Source organism: Brassica napus, chromosome C9, assembly GCF_020379485.1.
Source record: "Brassica napus cultivar Da-Ae chromosome C9, Da-Ae, whole genome shotgun sequence".
NCBI lineage: Eukaryota > Viridiplantae > Streptophyta > Magnoliopsida > Brassicales > Brassicaceae > Brassica > Brassica napus.
Genome location: NC_063452.1, coordinates 19,819,258 through 19,846,642, shown reverse-complemented (window position 1 = coordinate 19,846,642; position 27,385 = coordinate 19,819,258). Strand labels below are relative to the sequence as shown.

The following is a 27,385-nucleotide window of genomic DNA, read 5'->3' as shown; positions in this document are numbered from 1 at the left end:
CCATTTGGTTAATAAAATATGTAGAAAATACCAATGTTTTTCAAATGCCTTTTATTTTATTTTATGCTTTCATATATAGATTTTTGCAAAGTATTAACTTAAAAATATCTACACACACAAAGAAGGTATATTAGTAGTTAAATTTATATAAAGTTTGTTGATTTAAGTGTCGAGATATTTGTTATATTTGTAAAAGAAAAATACAAAAACTTGCATATTTTCTATCGAAATATTGTTCTAATTTTAAGAACAAGCATCATCATTGGTTGAGAAACTTACTGAAATTTTCATACAAATTTTTAATATTTAAATAATACTAAACATAGACAACTTATTACGACATGTGAAAAGAGTCGGGAGACTCTATTGAGCCTATTTATGGCTCACTAGATGGTATTGAACTGGAGCAAGCGATGGAGTAGGTGGAATAGAGGTGAACTGACTATGTTGGGCCTGAATGCCTGATTGTGACCCATAAAATACTCAGCTGCCTGAAACGACACCATGTAAATGTATTGTATGTCAATTGTACTTGTCGATAATATTGTTATGTACTTGTCGTTGTACGATCATAATCAGAAAGACGATTGAGTTGGACGTGGAAGACAATATGAAAAATACGTATTTTAATAATGTGATCGACTCTTCGATGTATAAATTGTATATGAAGGTCAAAAAGCTAAAAGACAATGAATGATATCTGACACGTGTGAAAATGGAGAAGGAGTTAGAACCGTCCGATGGAAAATGGGCTATTCCGTAATTTATGACTCTTTCACGTGTATTTTCGTGTGGCCTTACTCCCGAGAAAGTTCCTTTTTTTCTTACACTTTTTTTTTTAAGTACTTGAAAAATTCAGACAAAAGCAGAAGAAGCAAAGTTCTTCTGTCTGTGTCTGATTCTACGTCTGTCTCCGCCACCATGACAAGCTCTTCATCTCCTTCACGCAAGGTCTCTCTTTGATTTCGTATTCTTCGATTTTGGATGTCAATTTTGTTTTTCTTTTTCTTTTTTGGGAGTTTTTAATATTTAGAAATAAATGGTGATGGCGTAGGCGTTAAGCAAGATCGCGTGTAATAGGCTACAGAAAGAGTTATCAGAGTGGCAAGTCAATCCTCCTACTGGGTTTAAGCACAAAGTTACCGATAATCTCCAAAAGTATATATTTTTACAAAAATCTCATCCATGTTTTCGTCTTCAAATTCCTAAATTTTGATGGACTTTTGTGTTTTTGTTTTGTGTGATTGTAAGATGGATAATAGAGGTAACAGGAGCACCAGGTACGCTCTATGCGAATGAAACTTACAAGCTTCAGGTTGATTTTCCTGAACATTACCCCATGGAATCTCCTCAGGCAACTTTTCTCATCTCCTTTTTTGGAATTTACATGAAAGTTTTATTTTTTATGTTCTTACCGGCAATCAAATCGTGATTAGTGTTTGTAGTTTCTACCTTAAGGGTCTCTTCTCCAATTTTCTTAATTGTGTGTGTGATTATGGCCTCAGAACCTTAGTGTTGGCTTAATAAACTCAACTTGTGGGTTTAGAGTGTTTTGTTTTGTAATTTCTTGTGTGTGTGCTGGATATTGAGCAGGTAGTTTTTGTTTCACCAGCGCCGCTACATCCGCATATTTACAGCAATGGACATATTTGTTTAGGTATCTCTTAGTCAGTCTCCTCTTGTTTCTTCACTCTCTACATGATATATGCTCTTTGTTTTTGTTTTTGTTTTTTTTATTGGTTTCCTTGTGTTGGATGCTTCTTTCTGCTTTATGATTTATCACATTAACATCTTTTTTATAAGTAAATCAAAATAATTTTCTTGTAAACCCAGGAAAGAATTTTGATGCATACATAGAGATAGATTACACTTTTTTTTTATGTTTGCTGTTTTCACAAAACAATCTCAATGCACCTAAAATCAGGTCTAATTAGTTAAACAATATGTTACACATAGGAAATGTAAAACAATCTCTCTATTATTTTTGCAGATATTCTGTATGACTCGTGGTCTCCAGCCATGACGGTTAGTTCAGTCTGCATCAGCATTCTCTCCATGCTATCGAGTTCACCGGAAAAGGTTTCTACATTTTTATTAACTCCCACTTATTATTATCACAAAGCCACACAAAATCTTACTATGTCTTTATCTCTTTCTCAGCAACGTCCGGCTGATAACGACCGATATGTAAAGAACTGCAAGAACGGGAGGTCTCCTAAAGAGACAAGATGGTGGTTTCATGACGACAAGGCATGATGATGATGATGATGATGATGATGATGATGATGATGATATGATCAAACATCATAAATAAATGAAAAAGAGGTTTTATATAATTTCCCCAGACTGATAGTAACTAATTGGAATTCCTTGTGGCCTCAACTCTTTTTCTTTCTTTCTCTCTGTCTTCTGTATGGATGATGATTATGTATGGAAGACATCTGAAATGTCTCACACCTTGAATTAACAGTTTCCGCTTTCGTCTCCCTAAAGTAACCTTGGAGATTGATTCAAATTGTATTTGGGGACATGTTTCTTTTCTTTTTTTTTTTGCAATATGTTCATATTCTAGTAAATTCGATTGATGGCCAACTTTCTTTCCAACTTGAATGAACTATTTCAGTGAAATTATGTCAAGAGGCTCCATGTGAAATTGGGTTAGATGCTCCATGTAGGCTAGCTCCACGTGCGTTAGAAATCAAGGTGATAATTACATCAAAAGCTATACCATTTGCCTATGGCTGCAAACTTGCAACCAGTGCCTATCTTTCCTTAAAAACTTGGATGTAGAAAAGATGCTGAATCCTGTACAAGTTTTTCATCAGATCAAAAGCAGCAACTATCCCTGGATAAGATCCACCTTTTCCTTCAAGTGCGTGTTTAAATCCATCACATATTAGCCATAAGATGGATCATACATGAAACCAAAGGCACAAAACAACCAAAGGGAACAAGAGGAGAAAGGAGGCTAGAAAATTTGTGATGCTTCTCAAGAATATGATGCTGGAACACATAAGATAAATGATATATCTGCTGGAGAGAATGTAGAGGGTTTGGTTCCAGCATTTTCAAAAACTCCCCTAAATGAATCTATAAAGCAGACAATTCTAATGGTTTAAACATCATTTTCACCAGTCTTATACCTGCCCATTAAAATCCATGAAAATGACTAATGACATATGATGTCCGAAGTGCACCTTTCAACCATTGAAATTCGAAGCGTAGACCGTTGGAAAAATAAAGATCTAACAAAGTTATCAGACCAACAAATTCAAACACAACCAAGGCTACTAAAAATTCGTAATGGCTAACGAACTTCAACCATGCACAAGTTAAATACGAATTCTGAGCTAGTAAAAATACAAAAAGCATGTTGAAACTACAAAGTTTTTACTAGAGGTGCTGTTTGCTAGTGCAAATGAGTATCTCGGTTTAGCTCGTGCGGAGAGGTATAAGATGAACATTAACAGCTTTTACGAACAAGGTTAAAGCTAGTATTTTGTTTTGTGTTTCGTCTGATTAGAATCATTGTGCTACAGGCATAATAATCACGAAGTGTTGCAATGCAAAGAACTAATTAAACATAACACAATAACCTCAAAGAGTTGATAAACAACCAACATGAAAATTTAGCATAGCTGCGAGTTATAAAGTTTGCAAACGTTTATTCACACACTCAGGGCTCGTCGGCACCACAACACAAAGGAAGATGATGACTCAAAGTGAAAGTGTCAATAAGGCAACAAGGATTTTATTAAAACACCAAACATATTAGCAAATAGGTAGAGAAGAAGAAGAAGAAGAAGGATAATCAAGCGGCAGCAACTTGAGAGTGCTTCAAAAGCTTGGCTTCGATTTCCTCCTTGGCAGCACCAACAACCTTGTCGAGCTTCTCTTCGCCTTTCATGTAGACAAAGGTTGGCATGGCCTGAACATCGAACTCCTGAGCAACAGTCTGCAAACAAAACAAAAGAACCAAACTGTTTAAGCCCAACACAATTTATCTGGATATTGTAGAGAGAAGTAAAGTAACTCACAGCCAATTCATCGACGTCGACCTTGAAGAAGACAACATCAAGGTGCTTCTTAGCGAGCTCGACAAAGATAGGTGCAATGAAACGGCAAGGTGGGCACCACACTGCTGTGAAGTCTATCACAATCTGCGTGTACACAAATACTTATTAGGGTTTCAATTTCTGAGATCTGGAGCTTCAATTGATTTCATAAAATTCAAAATCGATTCGGACATGAACCTCCAGGTCATATATTCAAAACCCCCAATCATGGATCCGTCAACATAGCAACATCAATCGCTAGAAACTTAAATTTAGATCTGGAGGAGAAAAAAAGAATACCAGTTTGTTGGATTCTTTGGCTGCCTTCAACTTGTTGTTCCAGTCCTCGACGGTGTGGCAAGCGATCACTTCTCCTGCTGGGATCACTTCTGCTGTTGCGGCCATTGTTTTCTCTCTCTCTCTCTTTGATTTTGATACTTTTAATTGAATAATTGCTTTGTCTTGTTGGTGGGGGGAGGTCGGTTCTTATAGAAAAGGGAGGACGGTTACGGAGCGAATCTTACCACATTTTATGCCTTTTTTCCTCTCAAATAGTATTCTTTTTAAAAAAATGGAATAATATTATTATTTACTAGGGGTGGGCGTTCGGGTATCCATTCGGGTTCGGTTCGGGTTTATTCGGGTTTCGGGTTTTCGGGGTTAAAGATTTTAGCTCCATTCGGGTATTTCTAAATTTCGGTTCGGGTTCGGTTCGGATCTTTGCGGGTTCGGTTCGGGTTCGGATAACCCATTTAAATGATTTTTAAAATTTTAAAATTCAATGTATAGTTTCAATTTCTCAAAATCTGTAAATAAAATACTATATAACATATAAACTTGAATAACATATGTCAGAGTACCTAAACTTAACATATAAATTGGTTTGTTTGAATATTTTGATAGACAATCAGTAGACATTTCAACTATTTTTGGTGTTTTGAGTATATTTTATACTATTTTAGAAATTTACTTTTGAATATTTGTATATATTTTCAAGTATTTTAGACAACTTAAAAGTATCTTATATATTTTGAATGTTTTTAATATACATTGAATCTAAAAATAATTAATATATTTAGATATATAAATCTATTTCGGATACATTCGGATACCCGAAATACTTCGGTTCGGGTCGGGTTCGGTTTCGGTTCTCTGGATACCAAAATTTTGAATCCGTTCGGATATTTAATCAATTTCGATTCGGATTCGGTACTACTTTTTCGGATCGGGTTCGGTTCGGTTCTTCGGATTCGGATTTTTTGCCCAGCCCTATTATTTACTATGACAAAACTGGACCCAAAGGATTTATCCACCACGCGGAGGAATAAGATGCGTGATTGTGGAATCCAACGGTTGAGACTGAATCAATGTTAAATCGGAATCGGCATTTGGTGACGCGTGTAGTGACGCTCGTTGACGAATTTTCTAGAATGAATATTTTCGTAAAGAAATAAATCAATAATGAGTATATATATATATTCTTTTTCTTTCTTTAAAGAATGTTTGGGTAGTTGAATACCGGATGTCTTCATATTAAGTCACAAATAAAACATGCCGACATCTTATCGGAGATTACTAAAACATAATAATCTGCCAAATTCTTACAAAACTAAAATACTCGAGATATTCAGCCATCACATTACTCTAGTCTACAAAAGAAAAGGCTTTGCCTTGTTCCTGTTTGATTCGTTAGGCACGTCTCGTGACGATTACCTAAAAATATTAGCCGATGAGAGAGAGGCTCATGCCTAAGTGTTTGCCATATTACTGTGTTTTGGGGACAATTGGCTTACATTTGATCTCTTAAGCTTTTTGCACATATTAGGTTTATTTTTATAATTGGTCACATTTTATTCATGAAATGGGTTGGATTGGTATTAGTCTGGATACAGCAAAATAATTCTATTAGGTCTAATGTAGTATAAGTTCCTTGTGTCAGAATTGAGAAATTCTATGACTCGAATCTTTAGTATTATCTTATTTATTACCTGTGTCTACTATTTAGGCAGAATACCATCACCCATTTTTACTAAGAAACTAAAAGGAACCTCAGAAACGGGTGGGACTAAACAGGACCAAGAGGTATCCACCGAAGAAGCTCCTTTTCCTTCTCTTTTTTCGGAAGAAAGGGAGGATCTGGACAAACTCGATGAAATGGAAGAAATCGGAGTGAATGGAAAAGACAAAATTAATAAGGATGATGAATTCCACGTTCGAACATACTATAACTATAAAACAGTTTCTGAAAATCGAGATGGAAATAAAGAAAATTCTAATTTAGAATTTTTCAAAAAAAAAAAAAAAGAGGATCGTTTTTTATGGTTTGAAAAACCTTTTCTAACTCTAGTTTTCGATTATAAAAGATGGAATAGACCAAATCGATATATAAAAAATGATAAAATTGAAAATACTGTAAGAAATGAAATGTCACAATATTTTTTTTATACATGCCAAAGTGATGGAAAAGAACGAATATCTTTTACATATCCCCCCAACCTTTCAACTTTTTTTGAAATGATACAAAAAAAGATCCCTTCATTTACAACAGAAAAAAAAACCTCGGATCAAGTTTATACTTGTTGGAGTTTGGTCAATGAAGAAAAAAAGGAAAATTTAAAAAATGCATTTTTAAATAGAATTGAAGCTTTAGATAAAAAAGGGTCTATTGAAAATATACTGGAAAAAACAACTCGATTTTGTCATAACGAAACTCAAAAAGAATATTTACCTAAAATTTATGATCCATTTTTACATGAGATTTCGCGCGGAAGAATCAAAAAATTATCTCCGTTCCAAATCATAACCAAAACCTATAAAAAAAGAATATAAGAGGATCTTGGATAAACAAAATTCATGCTATACTTCTGAAGATTAATTCTCAAAAATTTGAGCAAACAATAGAAAAATTTAAAAGAAAGTCTTTATCAATAGAGAAAAAACTTTCTTTTTTTTCCGAACCCCAAGAAGAAAAAATTCAGTCAGAAGAAGAAATAAAAATTTTCAAAATTTTATTTGATGTCGTTATAATTTATAATAATGATCAAACTCTTATAAAAAATTTTATTGATTTCCATGAAATCAATAAACAAGTTCCTCAATGGTCATACAAATTAACAAGTGAATTGGAAGAATTGGAAGCTGAAACTGAAGAAAATATACCAACCGAACCTGGAATTCGTTCAAGAAAAGCAAAACGTGTAGTGGTTTTTACTGATTTAAAAGAACCGCATAACGAGATTTATACTAATCTCAAAGATAATCAAAATTCTGATCAAACAGATGAAATGGCTTTGATCCGTTATTCACAACAATCTGATTTTCGTCGAGAGATAATTAAAGGATCCATGCGTTCCCAAAGGCGTAAAACTGTTATTTGGGAATTGTTGCAAGCAAAAGCACATTCGGCCCTTTTTTGATAGAATAGATAAAAAATTTTTTTTTTTCGTTTGATATATGGGGGCTAAAAAAAAAAATTCTTAGAAATTTCATGTGGAAATTTTTTTTTTTTTTTTGATAAAAACGAAGAAGAACAATCAAAAAAAGAAGAACAAAGACGTATAGAAATTGCGGAAACTTGGGATAGCTTCTTATTTGCTCAAATAATAAGAGGTTTTATTTTAGTAACTCAATCTATTCTTAGAAAATATATTATATTACCTTTATTGATAATAATTAAAAATAGCATCCGTATCGTATTATCGTATTATTAGCCCTGTTCTTTGCAGAGACGCTGAAACTTGCGTCTGCGACAATATTTAAAACGTGTAGGTGAAATATATTAGCTGGAATTGGTCGCGCGGCGATCATTTAAAAAGTCTGGGATGATTTACTTTGGATCGCCAGATTTAATAGCGTCTATCATTTTCGAAAATCCGGTGCCGCGTTAGACGCTGGCGATCATTTTCTCTCTCATCTGAGTTTTGTTTTGCCGTGGTGTGTATGTATTTCAGGTTACTCGGACGCTGACGCAGCGTCTTCTTTCCGAACATGCCTTATATCGAGAAAAGATTGGGCATGGGAGTATTCTAAAGAAACATTTGCAGATTTTCATTAGACTAAAAGGGAGATTTAGCCGTTCAGGGTACATTTTTTTTTCCATCAAGAACGAATTATTTTTACAAGAGAATGATCAAAATAGAGTAACGTGAAAAGTGTGCCACTGTTGTAAATAGAGCGTTTAGAGACCGAATATTTATGTGTTATTATTAATGATCAAGGGGGTTTATTTATATAAGGATTACAAGATGAAAATAAATGGAAAGTATCTAAAACCTAAATTCACTAGGATTAGGAAAACTACTAATACATAATAATGGAAAGATTACATCTACTAGAAAAAGGAAATGACTTCCTTTTCTCCAAGCTTTGTGGCCGCCTCTCTCTCCTGAAGTCGGCTCTCTCTCTCCTCTCTCTAGGCTTCGGCCATCTCTCCATCTTCTAGGTATTGGGTCGGTCTTGGTCCGGGCCTGGTTAATGGCAATCCACTCCATGATTTATAACACTCCCCCTTGGATGCCATAACCATACAGGATTTGTAGTACGCTTCATGTTGCCTCATTAAAACCTTATCAGGAAAACACAGTGGGACAAAATCATGATGAAGGAAAAAGAGTACAACACGCACTACTCCCCCTGATGTGAACCTCACTGTAGGTTTCTACATTCTACGCATCTGGTGCGTGATCTTTCCTGTATATGTAGGAAGGGAGTAATCGGCCAAGTTCATTACTAAGCTGTATCTAGACCACTTTGACGTCTTAGGTCGTTTATCATGTCTCTTGACATCGAGTGTCCCGGTAAAGCATGTGTGCTAAACAATGTGAACCATATTGTTCTCGGGGATCACTATTGGGCCTTTGCAAATCGTGTTTTCATGTGTCCATAGTCTAGACGTGACCGTGTACTGTTAACTCTTTACTTTGATCGGACAAACTAAGTACTTATGGACAATGTATTAGACGTGGTTATCATGAACTTGTGTCTCGATCTGGCCGATCCATGTCTGGGTCATAGACCTCGTCTATACATACCTCGTCTACACATGTCCACTACTTGTCTCATGAGTGTTCAAGATCAATGATCATTGCTGTGAGTTTATAATCTCTTATTATGGCTCTGCGGCCGAACACTCTCATGGATGTGGACATCGATTTCTTTGCCTTAGGCAGTACCATATCTATCTCGGACATTGTAGTCCTTTATCCATCTCTTGATAGTTTCTCATGACCTCTGTTGCTGTGGATTATATCACACACTGAAATATATATTATTAGGTCATAGATCTCGGCTCTCACAAGCTTATGGACTACAATACATTTGTATCCGGTTGATCTTTTGTCTCTACTAGCCCGTGATCAAAAAGAAGGGTCAGACGTCTTTTAGTCTTAAAAGCCGGACACTTCTAGCAGAAGAGCCAGACGTTCTTTGCTGAAGAGCCGGATGCCCTTAGATGGACAGAGTCGGACATCTTTAGTTGAAGGGTCGGGACCGAACGCTTTTGGTCGGACATCCACATAGATTTATTCTATGCCTACTAACCTCTTTTAGGTTTAGTATAATCACAAGGAATTTCAAATATATGGACTGTATTGGATTGTCTTTTATACAACTCCAAGATCAATGATCATGCGTGATCAATTTCTTTTACATACTATATGCAACTGCTTTATGTTTCAGTCCATGAATCAGCTTAGGAACAAAGATGTTCTTTCATCTTATCCAGTGATCCATATACTGCTTACTACATCATTTGTATCTAATTTCTTTCTTATGACCAGACCATTTTCAATTTTGAAAATTATGTAGCAGCAACCACCACATAGGAGTTTATCTCCTTATAATCTGTTCCTTTGATCTCTGTGAGTACCTTGTGTAACAAGCTATAATCGAATGATGTTATTAGGAAAACATGAACACTCTAGACCTTGTGATCATGTGCCTTTTCTCACGGTTTCTTTATCTCACAAGATCCATCTATTTCACTGGTTGATCAGATGGCGTTTTTGTATATGTATATGTATATGGCCAATACGCTCATCTCTCTTTTAGATACTTTGAACCTCCACGTTTTATCTTTTCTAATCTCTATGATCTTTTATGATTGTATGAGTACTCTTTTGTGGGTTCATGATCCTCGTTCATCTCTTTATGTTCAAGTGCTATAACTTTATGTATCTTTATACAAATGTGTGTGTGTGTGTGTCGACACTTTCATGTGGTTCCATTATGTTCCAGACATGATCTATAGATTTGAGATCTTATTATCCAGGACCTTTATTACCTAGTAGCTTGGCGTCCCAAGACTACATGGTTTGGTACCTTAGATGTGTAGCTGCGTAGCCTTTTCTCAATGTCTGGTATGGTTTCTCTTATAATCTCGGATCTGTATTCTATGCACCATTTTTTTTATCCGAGATTCCTTTATCTTATGGAACACTTGGTCTATCTTGTATAGACTCTATAGCAACTTGATTATGTCTCTTCTAGGACATTCATTTGATGCTAAGCTGGTTAGTCATTTCTTGGGTCAGTGTCTGGCATTTCAATTAGCTTCTCAATTAGCTAGCTTTATATAATCTTTCTTTGGACGTCTTAAATTATAATCTCTAGTTCGAGGATCTTTGCCAAGACAATGATGGTTAAAACCATTCTTATCATTCTTTTACTCTTTAATCTTTCTTTGTCCAGCTTATAATCTTTCTCCTTTAATATTTAATATCCGGATTCATTTGTTTCATGCAATCCGTACCTGGCCACTATTTGATCACCCATGTTTTGGCTCTCGGTCCTTTTGATTTCGTGGAGAAGATCTTATTCTTATATATTCCCAATCCTCTTCTGAGGTTCCATCTTAGACGGCACATGTATGTATGTGGTGGTTTATTTAAAATCTCTTAAGATGGTGTATGTCTGGTTTTATGACCCGTATTCAATCTGAGATGGGAATATCTATGCTCACTTGTATGGCCTGATGCATATTATCATTCTATACTTGTAAATCATAATGTCTCCAAGCTTATAGACTTTAGAATCTTAGTCTTATAGATAATGGCTTACATGGCAGAACCTTTTATAGGTAATGTCTTGTATGCGGCCAAGCCTGCACTATACAGCCAAGTCATGGCCAAGTCGTGGCCAAGCCGTTTATAGGTGATGGTCTTTGCAACCGACCATAACATGGTCTCTTCGGCCGAGTAATGGCCTCTTCGGTTTGGCCGTTTGTATCATGGCCTCTACAGCCGAGGAATGGTCTTTTATGGCCGAGTAATGACCGAGCCATATAACATGGTCGTAGACCATACACGAACTTGTAGTATTGATCATGGGTTTATCCTCTCTCCCCCTCATGACCATACTATAAGGTCGTGGTGCTTGGGACAATTAAGCCTAATGAGTTTCCCTTTGTGTACATGTTTCACAACGTGAGATCTTTTACGGGATAACTATGTGCCTTTTCAATCTTTGCATCAAGTTTAGACTTTAGGATGGCTAATCCTATCATGCAATATAGTGTAAAATTTTGTGGTGTTATCTCAATATGGTTACCACATCTCTTGCATCTTTATCATACTGGTCTGTAGCATAGTTTTGATCAGTAGAGATCATAGGTATAGTCTCGACCACTTTCTTTCAAGGTCTTAGGCGTTTTTCTTCTTAAAGTCTAAAGGAACTTGTTTCCTTCCTTACCCATTGTTTCTACTTGGAAACCATACATTATAACTTCAATGGGTCACATGTTCTTTTGGGTGTGTATAATGCCTTTTAAGGCAATGCCTTAGCCATAGTTTCTTTACTATGTTACTATACCCCTTTCATAATTTCTTACTTGGTTTTATGCCCTTTAGGCAACTCTTTAAAATCATTTATATGTTCAAGTAAGATCAGACAAGACAATGAATTCAAAACCAATTCCATTGTATATATAAAATCGTGAACCATCAAGTAGGTTAAAAGCAAATCACAAAACAAGGACTTTAAAATAAAATGTCGAGATCCCTCTTAGTTAAATAGATAAGCCGGCCTGTCCATCTATTGCATTGGACACGTCTGCCTTGGATTCATCTTGATCTATTTCCTCAGGATATTTCATCTCACTGCTTTTCTTTAGTACCTTGTCATTCTCAATCACCGTTAGGCAAGAGATAAGGTCATTGTAAGTGGTAGAACCTCTTTCTATGTAGATATGTTTTGACAACAAATCTTCTGGATGGAATGTGGAGTATGTCTTGAATAGACAATCATTATCTGTTACCTCTTCTCCACATAATCTCAGTTGGTACACGACCCTGGACAAGGCAAAGTGAAACTCGGCCACTGTCTCAAAGTCTTGGAATCTGAGACTCGTCCATTCATGTTTGACCTTTGGTAATAATACCATAGTGTATCTGGACTTTAAATCTGTCCAAAGGTCACGAGGATTCTTGATATGTAAATACTGATTTTTCAGTTCCTTAGTGAGATGATGACTCATAATAGTTATGGCTCTTAACTTTTCACTTTCAATTTCATCATTTCTTTCAGTTCCTCGGTGAGATGATACATTTCCCGAGTCCTTTAGACTTCAGCGCAATTTGAAGTGTTCATTTCCAATTCTAGATAATTATCTCCACAGAGATTTAGAATGGCATAATCCATGGGTTAAATCTCCGCATCTGAAATCATATTATCAATCAATTCTTTGATTTAGAATTCTTGCAACCAATTCAAATAATCAGTGCATATGATTTCATAAGTCTCTCTATAATGCTTAGGCCATACGGCTTTGCATTGTGACGCTTATACCTCACGGCCATTATAAGATACAACGATCTTAAGGATCGGATCATGATGCAATCCGGTTTATATAACCATCCGGATACTAGGCCACACGGTCACTTTGATATGCACTAAGACACACAACTTTTAATCAATCAAGGGCACAAGGCCGCAAGTATGAACAATGTATTAGTCCACACGGCCATATACAAAACGGGATCTAAATGCATTCAATCCTATTTCTTAGTTGCATATCTATTAGGTTTTAGAATTAAATAATCTAGCAACCTAACTCTCATTCAATATGTAAATTCTTTACATCAATCTTTCAAGTTTTAAGTAATGAGAGATTTAAGGTTTCAAGGCCTTTAGGAATTTTAAAATTCGAGATTAGGGTTTTTAGTTTAAACAAGATTCAGATTCAAGATTTAAAACAATCCTAATCATAGCTCTAGGCGATCAATCAAACACTCAAGTTTCAAATCAAAATTAAAAACCGATTTTCCAAAATTAGGTTTTTATGGGGTTTCGAAAACTTTGATCTTTGATCAATGGGATTTGATTTGAGATTCAAAAACCTTTAAGGTTCTGATTTTAATTGATCAATGGATCAATCTCATTTTTAGGTTTTAGATCGAACTTATAGAGCTTCGATTTACTCATAGGGGATTGATCTATTTAACCTATGGCTTTTAGTTTTAGAGATTATCTTTTAGGGTTTCAATCTTTACAAAACAACCAGGTTCGATTCATGTTCTCAGATTAAGTCTGTACCTTTGTTTTTGCAGGTCTAAATCGGACCACTAAAGATCAGAGACGAGCTGAGACGAACGGACGCGGGATGGCTCCTATCGGGTCGCGTTGCCGAGAGCTATCGCGAGCTTGTTTCTTCTCGCGGACGGTTGCGTCTGGTCGTGGATTTGGTCTGAGCTGGACGTAAGCTGAGCTGAGGCTGAGGATGTTGATCACGGACAGGGAACGTCTGAAGCTGAGCTTGATCGGAGTTTGCAAGCCGGAACGCAAGCAAGAACAATTTAGGGTTCTTCGGGATTAGGGTTCCAAAAGATCAAGACGGTGCCGAGTATTGTTTCTGCGAGTGTGGGCGCGTCTGAGATCGGATCGACGAACAGTTTTCGTTGATGGATTCGTCTCGTCAAGAGCTTCAATTTGATATGTAGCTCGTCGGCTGATTCCTCAGGGTTTGGGAGATAGGTCGATTTTAAGTTGCGCCTGATTTAGGGTTTATGTGTGACGGATTTTGGGTTAGGTTTTGTCTCAGAGTTTTGGAGTCTATCGTGCTGATAACGTGTTGTAAATAGAGTGTTTAGAGACTGAATATTTATGTGTTATTATTAATGATCAAGGGGGTTCATTTATATAAGGATTACAAGATGAAGATAAATGGAAAGTATCCAAAACCTAAACTCACTAGGATTAGGAAAACTAATAATACATAATAATGAAAAGATTACATCTACTAGAAAAAGGAAACGGTTTCCTTTTCTCCAAGCTTTGTGGCCGCCTCTCTCTTTCCTGAAGTCGGCTCTCTCTCTTCTCTCTCTAGGCTTCAGCCATCTCTCCATCTTCTAAGTATTGGACCGGTCTTGGTCCGGACCTGGTTAATGACAACCACTTCATGATTTATAACAGCCACTACCTTTGTTACTCTTTGTTACTCCTTTTTCTCTTTAGTATTACCTAATTTCCAACAATTAGAAGGAAAAAACTTTTAATCACTTCGTAATTTGTATCACCAATCAGAGCAGCATCTAGATTTTATTTATTTTCAAACTTTGAAACATTAAAGTTAGAATAATTTCCAGATATAAGAAACCGTAAAGATAATAATAATACAGAAGACTGGGTAAGTCATCCCATTGGTCTTCGAGAGCAATTGAGCAGAGCAAATGAAGTTTGAGCTATTTACGGGACAGTAGCTTTAAAACGTTGGAGATGCAGAGGTCTGAATCTGAAATCAAATGAACGAAACTTCCTATTGGATTGAGTATCTAATACATAATTTAAAACTGTTCTTCAAAAACATTTTATCACTACAGAGGAACTCAGAAAGTGAAAGACAACAAAAGAAAAAAACAGAGTTTTCAGTTTACTTCAGGGAACACATTAGTCATCAAGGTTGCGTCTGTATTGTGCCAAAATCTCTGAAATAAAGTAGAGCACATTACTCATCAGAACCATGGCGAACCCGAGACAAAACCAACTTCATCCTCCCCTCTTTAATCCTCAATGGACTGAATCTCACCCATCATGATCCTGTTACTAACCACGTTAAATCCCAGAACCGATGAGCTTAAGCTTACCTTCTTCCCTTTCTTCCCCTTTTTCTTTCCTCCTCCCACTTTAGAAAACCCTTCATTTGCCGAGGGGGCTTTGTAATACTCCTCTTCTTCCGCCGCCTTGTTGTTTCGGCTCTTCACTACAGACGACGACGACCCCTTTGATTGAAATGCAATCTCCACTACTTCTGATGGTAGCAGGTCTTTGTAGTTGAGGAACTTGTCGATGAACTTGTGGTCTCTATCAACCGTCCCTAGATTTTCTATCAGAAGGGTTTCTGCTTCTGATCGGGATAGCTTCAGACAAAACTCCAACACACTTGTATCTGACCAAAAGATATGATATAATATTACACAAATCAGAAACAGAATAAACGATTAACTGAAACTAGAGTGTTGTATGAACTTTTTACCTTCTGAACCAAGAAGTCTGAGACATTCGCTTCTGCACCAATCTCTGAAGCCATTCGCCTCTGGGGAAACCATAAACACATGAGAAAAAAAAAAAAAAAAAAAAAACAAGCTACAAAATTTTGGAGACAGCAATTGTCAGTAAAAAAAGCAAACCTGTGAGTTTTGTCACTTCCTCCTTTTTCCCTTTATGGGACGCAGGTGAAGACGCTGAAACTGATTTCTGTCGATTCAGCGAGCTTCCTGCACTTCCTTTCCCAGGTGTGGTTTTGGTTCCCCAACTGTTTTGACTTGAAAGTTGAGGAAAGTCTCCCCTGTGTTCCAAAATAACCCATAGTTAGTAAAATTCTTTCAACAAATATAAGGCGATGATCAAATGCAAACTTATTGGAAACTCGGGGTAACAAGAGATAGATTCATACTGTTTTGATTCCTGGGTTGTTTGCTCAACTGGACCCCAGAAAAGGTCATCATCTCCCTTGGATTTTGACTGCAGGGAAGATTGAGAAACAGCCTGTGAAGGGGAGCGCGACCAGGAAGATTGAGGCACAGCTTGTGGTGGAGTAGGTTTCTGGGTGGTAGGTACTGGACTAGGAGGCGCATGTGATGAGGTCGTCATCTTCTCCTGCTCCCTCACGATGTCCCTAAGTGAGCTAGGTTTTGTGGATTTCTTTGGACCAGTCGACCAAGCAGCAGCTGGTGAAGGATTGTTCACAGGCTCTTCTTTCCAGAGAACAAAATCTCCCAAAGAAGGCCCAGAAGGAATAGCAGGCAAATCTTCCTTAAGCTGCTGCTGCGCAATGCGAGCATTTTTTCCCTTCTCAATGGAACTTGTTGAGAGGGATGTATCTACTACAGCAGGAACATGTGCAGCTGTTTTTGCTGCAGAGTTCTTTGCCCTTGCAGACTTCTTACGGCTCTTCTTTGTTTCCTTGGCATCAATAAAGTTATCATCGTCTAAAGACTCTGCATTAGTGGATGTGATTTGCGTATATGTGTCGTTAGAACTGCTTCCCACTACATCCCTCTCTTTGACAACAGATTTGGCCACAACATCATCAGCCAACAAGTCACGCAAGTGGCTTTGCTTACCCTTAAGAGCAGGAACACTTTCAGGCTTTACAGCACCTGCTTGAGTAGTGACTGACTCTCCGAGTGTCTCTCTTAGGTTGATAGGATCTGAATTGGCAACAATTCCACCCCAAGGAGAAGCCAAACCACCCACTGAACCCGAGGAAGTAGAAACCTTTGGAGCTAAAGCTTCTGCTTGTGCTACCCTCTGTTCTTCCATTTGAATTTCTAGCAGTGACTTTGGTTTAAAGCCAGGGGCAGGCTTCCAAGCACGTCCGGGTTGCGTTCGTGTGTTTTGCAGTGACGACTCATTCACACCAGATTCTCCCCTGACTGAAATAGCTTCAGAACTCATTAGTACATCATTGTCTATCAAAATGTCAGCTGGATTCATATTTTTACCCTTTATCTCAGAATCATCAGCAATTCCTGTTTCAGGTTGCTTTGCCTCCTGCAGAGAAGACTTAGAAGCTGCCTTAACCGGCTCAGCAGACTGCTTGTTACCCCGTTGCTTCTTGGACTTCTTTTCAGAAGTCTTCCGTCCTCCAGAAACTTCATTGCTTTTAACTTCAGTTGGAGGAATCTCCACGTTTAACTCATTACTTGTCTCTCCCTGTCCAGCAAACACATCTTTCGTCTGATTCTCCAGTGACTTACTGTCACTTGTTTCAGGTGTGGTGCTTTCATTGTTTGGAAAGCTCGCAGGTAAGAGAACAGGTTTTTCTGAGTACAAGCTGTTCATGTAATCCGCAGGAATTGATCTTTCATAGTCGGACTGTAAATCTTTTTTATGGGTGCCATCGATCTGATCTGTAGGAACTCCCCCCTCACTCATCCTAGGGTCAACATTACCAAACAGCTGGTGTTGAAGGTTCAGATGATGGGTTCCGACAGTTGCAACATTCTGACTAGTGGCTTGATTTACAGAGACAAAATCAGTTAAGTTGGCACCTCGGGCCTCATGGGAAACCGGAAGCTGCATCTGCTGATTGACCTGTGTCACGTCCTTTGATTCTTGCAGCCTAAGAGCATCAAAAGATTGCTGCAACTGTCCATAAGATGGCTCTCCTAACCGTTGTTGAGGATGCTGCTGGTCAGCAAGAACCTGGGAAAACAGCTGCTGTTGCTGTCGTAACAACTGCTGCTGCTCTTCTCGTTTTTGTTGGTGCTTAAGCAAAAGCATCTTTTCAATCAATAGACGCTGTTGCTGTGAAGAAAGGGGTGTCTGAGCATTCATTTGCAACAAAAGCTGTTGCTGCTGCAACAGATTGAGCGATTGCTGTTCTTGGGAGAGTCCAGGGACGAGCATCATATCAGGGGGTAACATGCCAGCTGGATTATTTCCAATAGGTTGACCAAGTAAACCTGCCAAAGGTGAGTTCTGCTCTAGCTGCCTTTGCTGTTGGACCCCAAAGGAAGTCTGAGTTTGGAAACTTTTCGCATGGTGCAAATCATCCTTTTGATTGGGATGCGACCAAGCAGGAATAGGACCACTAACAGAAGGAGCAGACCTATCCTTTGCACCTTGGAGGATGGACAACAAATCAGTACTGGGAGAACGGGCAGGCTGTTGAGCAACTTCTGGCACATTCTCGGATCTTAGCATCAGGTTTGCAGATTCCGGACCAGGCCAATATGAAAACGGACCAGCTACTGATCTCTGCCGTTCAAGTTCCAGTTTCTTGGCCAAGAGATACATGTCAGCCCCACCATCAGTAACTGGTAAAGACAACCCACCAGAACTATTTACTGCATATCCTTGAACACCTGCAGGCACAACACGGAAACAGAGAAATTAAAAAAATTTAGTGATCCTGAGCGGCTAATAGTAAAATAAAGGAAATTATCAAAACACATCAAATGTCCAACGCCAAGAGACTACCTTGAGATGGATTGTTCAAACTGCCAGACATCAACGATTCAATAAACCGATTTTCCGCTACCGTACCTCCAACTTGCTTATACCTCATATCATTTTGCAACATATCAGTCTCCCCCATCCCAGCATGAACTGTCCCCATACCAGGGAATGCCGGTGAACCGGCTGCATCAGTAGTCTGGCTTGGCTTGGCATCGGAAAAACCAGGTGGTGGCCCCGACTTAGCCCGCAAATGTGGCATTACATCACCAAGTAATGAAAAAGGAGAATCGATCGGTGCACTCGCAGGACGAACTAGCAAATCTATGCCAAAATATCCAGCCTCAAACCATCCAATAATATCACTTCCAGAAAAAGGGCCTTGAATTAGACCCTGAGGATCTTTATAAAAGAGTGAAAGTTCTTCAGGCGAAGATGGCATAGGCTTTCTAACTTCTCGCTCCCTGTCAAACACCAAAGATGGCTGCCTTCTTAGTGCAGGATCTTCACCGATTTGCCATCTTGATTCCCCTTTGGACTGTGGCAAGCTCATCACATTGCTTCCTGAATGGTTTATTGAATCTTTAGGGTGTGACCAGACAGTGTCAGAAGATTTCAGCTTATTATCAGCTGAAGGGTCATTCCAATCATGTGAGATCCTACTCGATCTTTCTCCAGGCTGACGCCATGGCGACTGGACATGATTGTTTCCCTGCACCTCATTGCCTTTCCTAAAAGGAGCATAACCTTCATGAGAAGCTGTAAACAAGACAGAAACAATCATAATATGAGAGGCTAATAGCAACATAGAAAGAACTCGCATATTTTATATTAGCTTGTTCACCTTTAACAACACTGCTCACAATTTTTTTTTTAAATACGAGTTAAACTCAAAAACAATAGTGTAGAAAAGGACGCATCATTAAGTTCCCATATCAGCTATTTCAAACAGTACCAAAATGAGTAACTCATCAACGCTGCATGAACTATGAAGGCTACAATAATTACAACAAACTGCTCAAAGATATTTTTTTTATAAATACGAGTTAAACTCAGCAAAAGGACGTATCACTAAGTTCCCGTATCAGCTATTTTAAACAGTACCAAAATGAGCAAGTCAACAAAGCTGCATGAAGGCTACAACATTACAGCACATACCTTCAGGCCTAAACTTATCATCTGGATAGTTCCTTGTTTCTCCAATTTCTTCTTTAGATACGTCAGTAGCGGATGTCATATCTTCCCTGCTTCCAGCTGAAACAAAACATTCACTAATTTCACCATATGTATCATATATACAAAATACTAGAAGCCTGGATGTCTTTCACGGAATTCATACCAGGCTTGAGTCGCCTAGGTTGAGAAAACTCGGCTGGATTTCGTCCACTAGGGCCATCCTTGGATATCTGAGGGGCACCACTGCTCACTATTTTTCCTTTCTCAATCCCATCCAGAATATTCTATGAGGAACAAGAAGGGCATAACGATTAGAAAAGTGACATACTATAGGAAGAAGAAAAACATAAACTAAATTAATGAATACTGACCACTTCCTCAGAACTTGGAGCGCAAATAGCCAGAGGATCCGACGGCTGCTCACAAGTAAGGGAAGGCACCTCGATGAACCCATCTGGAAACTTCTCAAAACACACAGTATCTGCCATCCTGTACACATCCAACAGTTTCATTCTGCTATATCTCAGATGGTAAGGCTCTCCAGTACCACTTTCCCCTTTCTCAGAGGCAGATCCAGGAGGGTGAGACTGGTTTGTTGCGCTAGTAAAAAGGCTTCCACCAGAACTCATCCTTCCACGCCCAGCTGAAAAGATAGCAGTGTTTTCTCCACGCCCCCTGCTGTGAGAAAAGGCTGTACCCTGCTTGTTTGGTGTTGACTGGCTATGAAGAGATTCTCCTCTTCCTCGACCTTGAGAGGGTCTCCAGGGCCGGTAATGATCTCCATCACTAGAAGGAAGAGACGGACCCTTCTCACGAATGATCTCACCATCTTTGCCAGCTTCATCCCACTTGTTACGAGCGTTCTCAGCTTCCTTGTCGTCAGGTCCCCAGCGAGAGTTCCACTTGCTTTCACGCCGCTGCTCAGTCCCAGCATCCTTGTTACCTGAATCAGTCCACCGATCACTCGGACCACGGCGCTGCTCTGTCCCAGCATCCTTGTTTCCTGAATCAGTCCACCGGCGAGGCTCCCCAAACTGTCTAGAGCCCACATTATCCCGCCGGTCAGCCTTCTTGATATCACCAAAGTCTTTGTCACCATTCCGCCAGCGATCATTCCGGGTAGCGGAAAAGGTATCCCTTTCCTCATCACGCCAACCCTCACGACGGCCAGTTTCAGCAGTAAGTAAGGAAGGCCGGAAGACATCCTTCTTCTTCGGATTATCCGGTGTCTCCTCCCCATTTCCAGAGGGATTATGGAGGCACTGAGCTTCCTGTAAAAGTGAAGCCAGTTAACATGTCAAATCCAATACAAAACTGAAAGAGAATGAAATAAACAAAATGCACAGAGAGAGAGAGAGAGCAATGTGAAAATACCACAGTCCCCATTCCAGTCTTGCTCTTCCCTGATTTGGAGAGAAGCCACTGAGGTGAAAGAGGAATAGGATTGTCAGAGCCCTGGACATCTGCACATAGTAGAGAAACATCATGCATCTCCCAACACAAGAACTACAAAAACGTCTCAAATAAAGATGAGAACAATCCACAACTTATGGATCTACATCAATAAGTGGAGGAGTCTGATAAGTTTAAAAATCCAGAGGTTATCTCCTATAATCAAACACAAGGGAATAAAACAGAGATCGATCGAGAGAAACCAAAAACCCTAATTAAAGGGGGACTCAAGAGCATAGACTCTGTAAACGCTGGTTTCAATCGACGATTCAGCATCGGAAAGAGAGAGAGAAGAACTGCAATCTATCAGGAGATTGGAATGGGAGAGACTCGAACGCAATCGGAAAGAGACGAATGGGGGGAGGGGGAATAACCTTTGAAGATCTGGTGAGGTGGATTGATGGAGAGGTGCTTGCTGCGGTGGTCTGCGGCGGAATCAGCGGAGGAGTTAGCCATGGCAGGTTCGTTTCGGAGTTGCAAATACGAGAGAGAGAGAGAGACGGCGAAAGTGAGCGATAGCGATTACGGTGAAAGAGGAACTAGGTTTAAAAGACCCTACGAGGATTGGGGGACTTAAACGACGGCGTACGTTTACCTACCCTGCGTACAATAGCATCCTCCTTTGAAGCTATAGTAAACAAAAAAAAATTAAAAATATCTTTCTTCTTTTAGAGGTTAGACAGTTTTCCATGTTTATCCACTTCCTGTCTTGACTCATGCGCTCACTCCGCGCGTGTTACGCATTTGTAGTTGAGTACAACACTCACGTGGCGTTTACGCGCCATGAAGTGAAATGATGTGTTATTAACTTACTATTATTGTTTGTCTCTGGCTAACATCTTTTTACCAAGTCCTTTGAGATGCCAAAGAGTGGCTCTAGGTCGTAAAGAACCCTAAACCGGGATTTAAAGAGGCCGAAACACGACAGATTACGAATTTGGATTGGGTTTTGACTTCTGGACACGTTTGTTGGGTCAACATACACACCACATGTGGTTTGTGGTGTATCTTTACGTGTGGTTTGTAAATGACACGATTTTTTGTTTGTTTGAACTTTAAACTATTTTTTACATTAATTCTTATTTTTTTTGTTCTTTGTTTATATCAGTTTAAATTGGATTTGGTCGGACTTTTCCTTTGTACATCTCGAAGATGCATCTAGATAGATGCCTTATCCAAATAGTCCATCTGAGTGTTATTCGTTTTATTTTCATTTCGTCTATGCATCCAGATGAATCATCTGAATGCAACTATGTTCGTTTGCTTTTTATTTTTTGACTTGTATATACACCTAGGTGGACTTGTTAATGAAATGATTAAAATACTTTTAAAGATTTTTTGGCCAGAAAATAGCATTTTTTACGGTTTTGGCGGAAAATAATATTTGGATTTTTACGGAAAATATGTTTTGGCGAAAACGTGTGTTTTTGTGGTTTTGGCGGAAAAATATGTTTTTACGGTTTTGGCGGAAAAATTGGGTTTTTGCCATTTTGGCATGAAATATTTTTTTGGCGGTTTTGGCGGAAAATGTGTTTTTGACAGTGCGTTTTTGCGGGTTTGATGGAAAAATGGTTTTTTCGCGGTTTTGGCGGAAAAATGCGTTTTGCGGTTTTGGCGGAAACATGCTTTTTTTTTGTGTTTTATACGGGAACATGCGTTTTTTGTGTTTTTGGCGGGAAAATGTGTTTTCCAGTTTTGGCAGGAAAATACGTTTTTGTGGTTTTTACGGAAACATGTGTTTTGTGTTTTTTTGCCGGGAAAATGCATTTTGGCGATTTTAGAGGCAAAGTGTGTTTTTACGGTTTTGGCGGGAAAGTATGTTTTTCGGTTTTTGTGCGGTTTTACGCTTTTTGCGGGAAAGTGTTTTTACCGTTTTAGCCAAAAAGTGTGGTTTTACTGGTTTGACCGAAAAGTGTGTTTTTATGTAAATGCGTGTTTTACGCTTTTTGCAAAAAAGCCTATTTTGGCAAAAAAAATGTGTTTTTAGTTTTGGCGAGAAGATGCATTTTTCGGTTCTTTTTTGTTTGAAAATAATATTTTAATTTAAAAAAGTATTTTGTCATTTATCATTTTGCCAGTTAAAAAAGATGCATCCAGATGCACCATTAAGACTCACTCTCGTTTGAGTGCGAATTTGAGATGAATTTTTAAAAATCCAGCTGAATGATCCCATCTGGAGTAGCATTATAATGTATAAAACGAATATCAATTTGCATTTTTACCCAAATGGATTACCTGAGTGAGCAAACGAATAACACCTTGATCTTTATTGATTTATAGAACATGAACTTCTTTTACTAAGCTTTATTTTCACCTAAATTTTTATGATTCAACGTAGTCAAGTTCATATTTTTTTTAGCATTTTCGAACCGACCAATCGAAACTACACCGGGTGTAGTACACCTATTGGTTACTTAATCACAAATTGGAATACGGTCTGATATCTAAATGCCCATCTAACTGTGAGCAGCATCTTTAGGCAAAATAGTAATTCTAATGAACATATATTGGTATTTTGTTTTCATTTTTTAACTGAGAATCTAATGAGAGATAAAAAAAGGGTGACGAGATAGAAGATAAACAGAACCAGAAAGTAAACCAATGTGTTATGGTAACTACTAACTAGTTAACAACAAAAGTAAGAAATGAGAATTCAAAAAAAATTAAATAACAGGAAGGGACGTTGGGTTAGGAAGGAAAGGCTATGAATCCTATGATACTTATTTTGGCTGGGCGTGGGGCGTATGTCCATTTTGCTCTTTAAACGTCCCAGAGCAAATATTAACTTGCCAACTTGATTTTCCTCCTCTTCTCCTAAAACACCTATTTCTACACATAACGTTTATTTAAATTACACAGTTAATATATTGAAATTTATTTAGTTTGTGTTGTCGGAGATAATTGGTAAGGACTGTAGCTTTATATTTTTTGCTGTATAATTTAATCTGTAGATTTATTTCCGGTAGTTTTTATTGCTGTACTTTTCTAAAGCACTATTTTTTTTTCTGGAAATAAAGCTCTATACAGCCATATTTTGATTTTGCAAAGATTTTTTTGCTGTGAGTTTTTTAACGAAAGAGAAACTCGATTGGTTGACATATATAACTCTACACTAATCCATTTAGTCAAAGCATCTCAATTCTCATAATATTTTTTTGGGTCAAATTCAATTCTCTTCTTAAAAATCTGTTCTTATCTGTTATCACGGACTGACTATTCATTACCATAATTGAAAATATACTAAATTTCAATAATGGTAGCGCAATTTTTTTTTTCCAATAACGGTAATAAATGGTCAGTCAGTGATAACTAATAAAAACCGTTTAAAAAAAAGAGAATTGAATTTGACCAAAGCACTCAATTCTCTTCTTTAAAAAATTGTTCTTATCACTGACTGATTGAACCTTCACTGCCATTATCTTTCTTTCTTACTTTAGTTTTTTTTTTCCTTTTTTACCAATAAATTTATAAAAACTTTAAGTTTGGTAAAATGGTAAATTACATACACATTGCTGTCTCTCCCTAATAATCCTCTGGTCTGTTCCCATTTCTCCTCATTCCCTCAGCTCTTGGTCTTCCTCTTCTCTCTGCAGCAAACCAGTAGTTCTCTTCTCTTCCCCTTCTGTATTTTGAATCGTTTTCATGAAGAATCTCCCTAAAGTTTTGCTTTTCTCAAGATCGGTTTTGTTTTCTGGCTCTTGTGTATCTGTTTGTATTTTTGTCTATTGTTCTTTCTTGGTTTTATTGTGTTCCCAAGCTCCATCGATATCGATTGGTGGGTTCATTCATTTTTGGAGCTTTATTATATTTATGGGTCTAATCATTCAAAGTTGAGCAAAATCTATTCAAAGATGGTTCCTTTAGATAAGGTTTAAGGTCAGCTCATTTGAATGGATCACTATGAACGTGTTCTTGCGTTTATTAGTCTTTTGAGGTTGTTGATTGTTTATCTTCAAGCTGTTGTCTTTCTTTCCTTTTTACATTTCCTATCTTTATAAATTATATGATTGTTTATGCCATTTATTATTACAGTTTTAGTAGCTGTCTTTGTTACTGAAAAGTTTACTTACCCGCATTGTTCTTTTTTTGCAGTCTCCCATTGTTGACAGATCAAGGAAACTCTCGTGAGTAAAAGTGTAACTGTGGTTAAAGTTCAGCCGAGATGCAGGAAGAGAGGGCCATCCTCGGCTTTTTATCAGAAGCCTTGAACTTCGAGCTTGGTTCTTGTACCTCAATTGATGCTGTCACAGATCATTGGGATCACATTCACAGTCTCGGTGATAACGACTTGCACGATTACATGATTGCGAATCCCGAACCAAGTCACGAGGAGCAACATGATTTACATAGCTCTAGTGGCACCAAGAATGAAGCAGCTTCCAGTCACAGTGAGCAACGAAGAAATGAAATAATTGATTTAGACGTAGATTCTGAACAACAACCATCTGCCCCCAATCAACATGTTCAGAACTCAAACTCTCCTGCTCTTAGCATACCACCTGTTTCAAGGAATATGCTACCACCGTTTCAGTGGACGGAGGTCTCACTCGCGGCTGGATCATCAACCTCTACTGTACCACCTGTTGAGAGAAACCTTCATTTAGATGAGACCAGGCCAAGAAGCATACCAGAGAGTCCCTTGTTTATTCCAGCTCCTGAACTTAGGAATGCAACAAGTGGAGACCTGAATGTTGCATCAGCAGTATCTACGACAGGCTCAGCGACAGGTGTTCAACCACCGTCTTACCAGAACTTGCCACACCAGCAGAGAAGAAGATCCGAGCTAGCCCGTAGGTCATTGATATCTTCCCTCGCAGGATCTGATGATCATCCAACACTTCATGCCTCTCCGGATGGGCTTGTGCTTCAGCCTGGTGGTGATAGACAAGGGGATAGTGTGGCTGGGGCTCATCATTCTTTTCGTGCCTTGGCAGCTGCAAGCAGAGGAAGAAGCAGCAGACTCACGGTGTCACAGGTCAGTTCATTACAAGTTCTATGGTCATGAATGAAGCCTTTTAAAATTTAATGGTCTTTTGTTAAGCTTTGGTTCTTCACTCAAATAGAACTGACCAATGAGCTTTCCTTTTGGACAGATGCAGAACATCTTGGATGTCATGCGTAGGGATCCGAATCATAACTTGCGGCTCGAGGTTAGTTTCTCCTTCCGGCTTAGTAGAATAAACAATTAAGAGTATTGCAAAGTTATCTTCTCTTGTTACTAGGCCTGTGGGTTTGGTTTTATTGGTTAGTTCGAAATTCGGTTACTTTGGATCGGTTTTCGGTTAAATTTTTGGTTTAAATCGAATAATATTCGAATTTTTTGGGTTATGCTCGGTTAATTCGGTTTGGATTTCAGTTAGTTCAATACGGATTTTTGAATAAGATTAGTACTATTTGAACTTTTCTTTTTTTAAAAACCGAACTAAACGATTACCAAACCGAAAACCGATTTTTTTAGCTGCTGAATTGAACCGAACCTTTCGGTTTGGCAGGTTCGGTTTGGTTAATAACCGCAGGCCTACTTGTTAATGTCTAGCTGAACTCTGAATGGGTGTTTTGTCACAGGACGTTATGTTTCTAAACCAGTCATTGCTGTTTGATGGGGCTGCTGGTATGCATGATCGTTATAGAGACATGCGACTTGATGTAGACAACATGTCATATGAGGTAAAAAAAACCATAAATCTTTGTCATGTTTGCTAGTAAAAGCCTCACTCATTTGGTTAATAATAAATTTTAGGAACTGTTGGCACTAGAAGAGCGTATTGGAGATGTTTGCACGGGTGTAAACGAAGAAACCATATCAAACCGGTTGAAGCAGCGTAAATTCAAAAGCAGCACAAAATCTCCACAAGATGCAGAGCCATGCTGTATTTGTCAGGTACAAATATATACTTGTTGCTGCAATGGTAATACCAAGAAATATTACATTTTTTTCCGGTTATGAATGGTGAAACATGGTGTGCAGGAGGAATACAGTGAAGGAGAAGACATGGGGACGTTAGAATGTGGGCATGATTTCCATAGCCAATGCATAAAAGAATGGCTGAAACAGAAGAATCTTTGCCCAATTTGCAAGACGACAGGCTTGAACACAGCAAAAAGGCGGAAAATAGGATGAATGAGAGAGTATTCAGAAGAGAATGAAAATCCTCTTTTTTTCTGTATTTGGTTGGATAATATATTTTACTCATTTGTCAATGGATTATTTATGAATCCATTGAAAGAAAAGCAGGAAGTTGAGTCGGTTGATGTTGAGATGTTACTTATGAAAGGATTGTTAATAAACAACCCATACTTTGTTTTTTGAA

General features: G+C 38.2%; 4 protein-coding genes across 9 annotated transcripts; 2 read left to right on the top strand and 2 right to left on the bottom strand.

The window, feature by feature from the left end:
* Positions 1 to 785: 785 nt before the first annotated feature.
* On the top strand, positions 786 to 2,530 carry LOC106406056 (probable ubiquitin-conjugating enzyme E2 18). 2 transcript variants are annotated; one of them, XM_013846652.3, is made up of 6 exons: positions 786 to 951; positions 1,055 to 1,158; positions 1,252 to 1,354; positions 1,594 to 1,657; positions 1,991 to 2,079; positions 2,161 to 2,530. In XM_013846652.3, exons 1-6 carry the CDS (start codon positions 922 to 924, stop codon positions 2,254 to 2,256), a joined length of 486 nt encoding a protein of 161 aa, XP_013702106.1. In that variant the 5' UTR covers positions 786 to 921; the 3' UTR covers positions 2,257 to 2,530. The 2 variants fall into 2 exon arrangements, with proteins under 2 accessions (XP_013702106.1, XP_013702105.1); XM_013846651.3 differs by having other exon boundaries at positions 1,991 to 2,530.
* A 1,062-nt stretch (positions 2,531 to 3,592) lies between these two features.
* On the bottom strand, positions 3,593 to 4,617 carry LOC106406057 (thioredoxin H-type). Its single transcript, XM_013846653.3, has 3 exons — positions 4,356 to 4,617; positions 4,038 to 4,160; positions 3,593 to 3,955 (listed from the first exon to the last, which is right to left on the bottom strand). The coding sequence occupies exons 1-3, from the start codon at positions 4,458 to 4,460 to the stop codon at positions 3,812 to 3,814; spliced, it is 372 nt and encodes a 123-aa protein (XP_013702107.1). The 5' UTR covers positions 4,461 to 4,617; the 3' UTR covers positions 3,593 to 3,811.
* Positions 4,618 to 14,779: 10,162 nt separating this feature from the next.
* Positions 14,780 to 21,702, bottom strand: LOC106405259 (protein ESSENTIAL FOR POTEXVIRUS ACCUMULATION 1). Of its 2 annotated transcripts, XM_022696113.2 has the most exons (11): positions 21,449 to 21,702; positions 20,997 to 21,085; positions 19,994 to 20,893; positions 19,786 to 19,906; positions 19,605 to 19,700; positions 18,471 to 19,205; positions 16,991 to 18,355; positions 15,940 to 16,921; positions 15,674 to 15,831; positions 15,520 to 15,579; positions 14,780 to 15,432 (listed from the first exon to the last, which is right to left on the bottom strand). In XM_022696113.2, the coding sequence occupies exons 1-11, from the start codon at positions 21,528 to 21,530 to the stop codon at positions 15,047 to 15,049; spliced, it is 4,974 nt and encodes a 1,657-aa protein (XP_022551834.2). In that variant the 5' UTR covers positions 21,531 to 21,702; the 3' UTR covers positions 14,780 to 15,046. The 2 variants fall into 2 exon arrangements, with proteins under 2 accessions (XP_022551834.2, XP_013701290.2); XM_013845836.3 differs by having other exon boundaries at positions 15,940 to 18,355.
* A 2,789-nt stretch (positions 21,703 to 24,491) lies between these two features.
* Positions 24,492 to 27,385, top strand: LOC106402453 (probable E3 ubiquitin-protein ligase RHG1A). 4 transcript variants are annotated; one of them, XM_013843191.3, is made up of 6 exons: positions 24,492 to 24,674; positions 25,167 to 26,049; positions 26,168 to 26,224; positions 26,640 to 26,741; positions 26,815 to 26,955; positions 27,043 to 27,385. In XM_013843191.3, exons 2-6 carry the CDS (start codon positions 25,237 to 25,239, stop codon positions 27,193 to 27,195), a joined length of 1,266 nt encoding a protein of 421 aa, XP_013698645.1. In that variant the 5' UTR covers positions 24,492 to 24,674; positions 25,167 to 25,236; the 3' UTR covers positions 27,196 to 27,385. The 4 variants fall into 4 exon arrangements, with proteins under 4 accessions (XP_013698645.1, XP_048623488.1, XP_048623489.1 ...); XM_048767531.1 differs by having other exon boundaries at positions 24,573 to 24,677; XM_048767532.1 differs by having other exon boundaries at positions 24,665 to 24,849.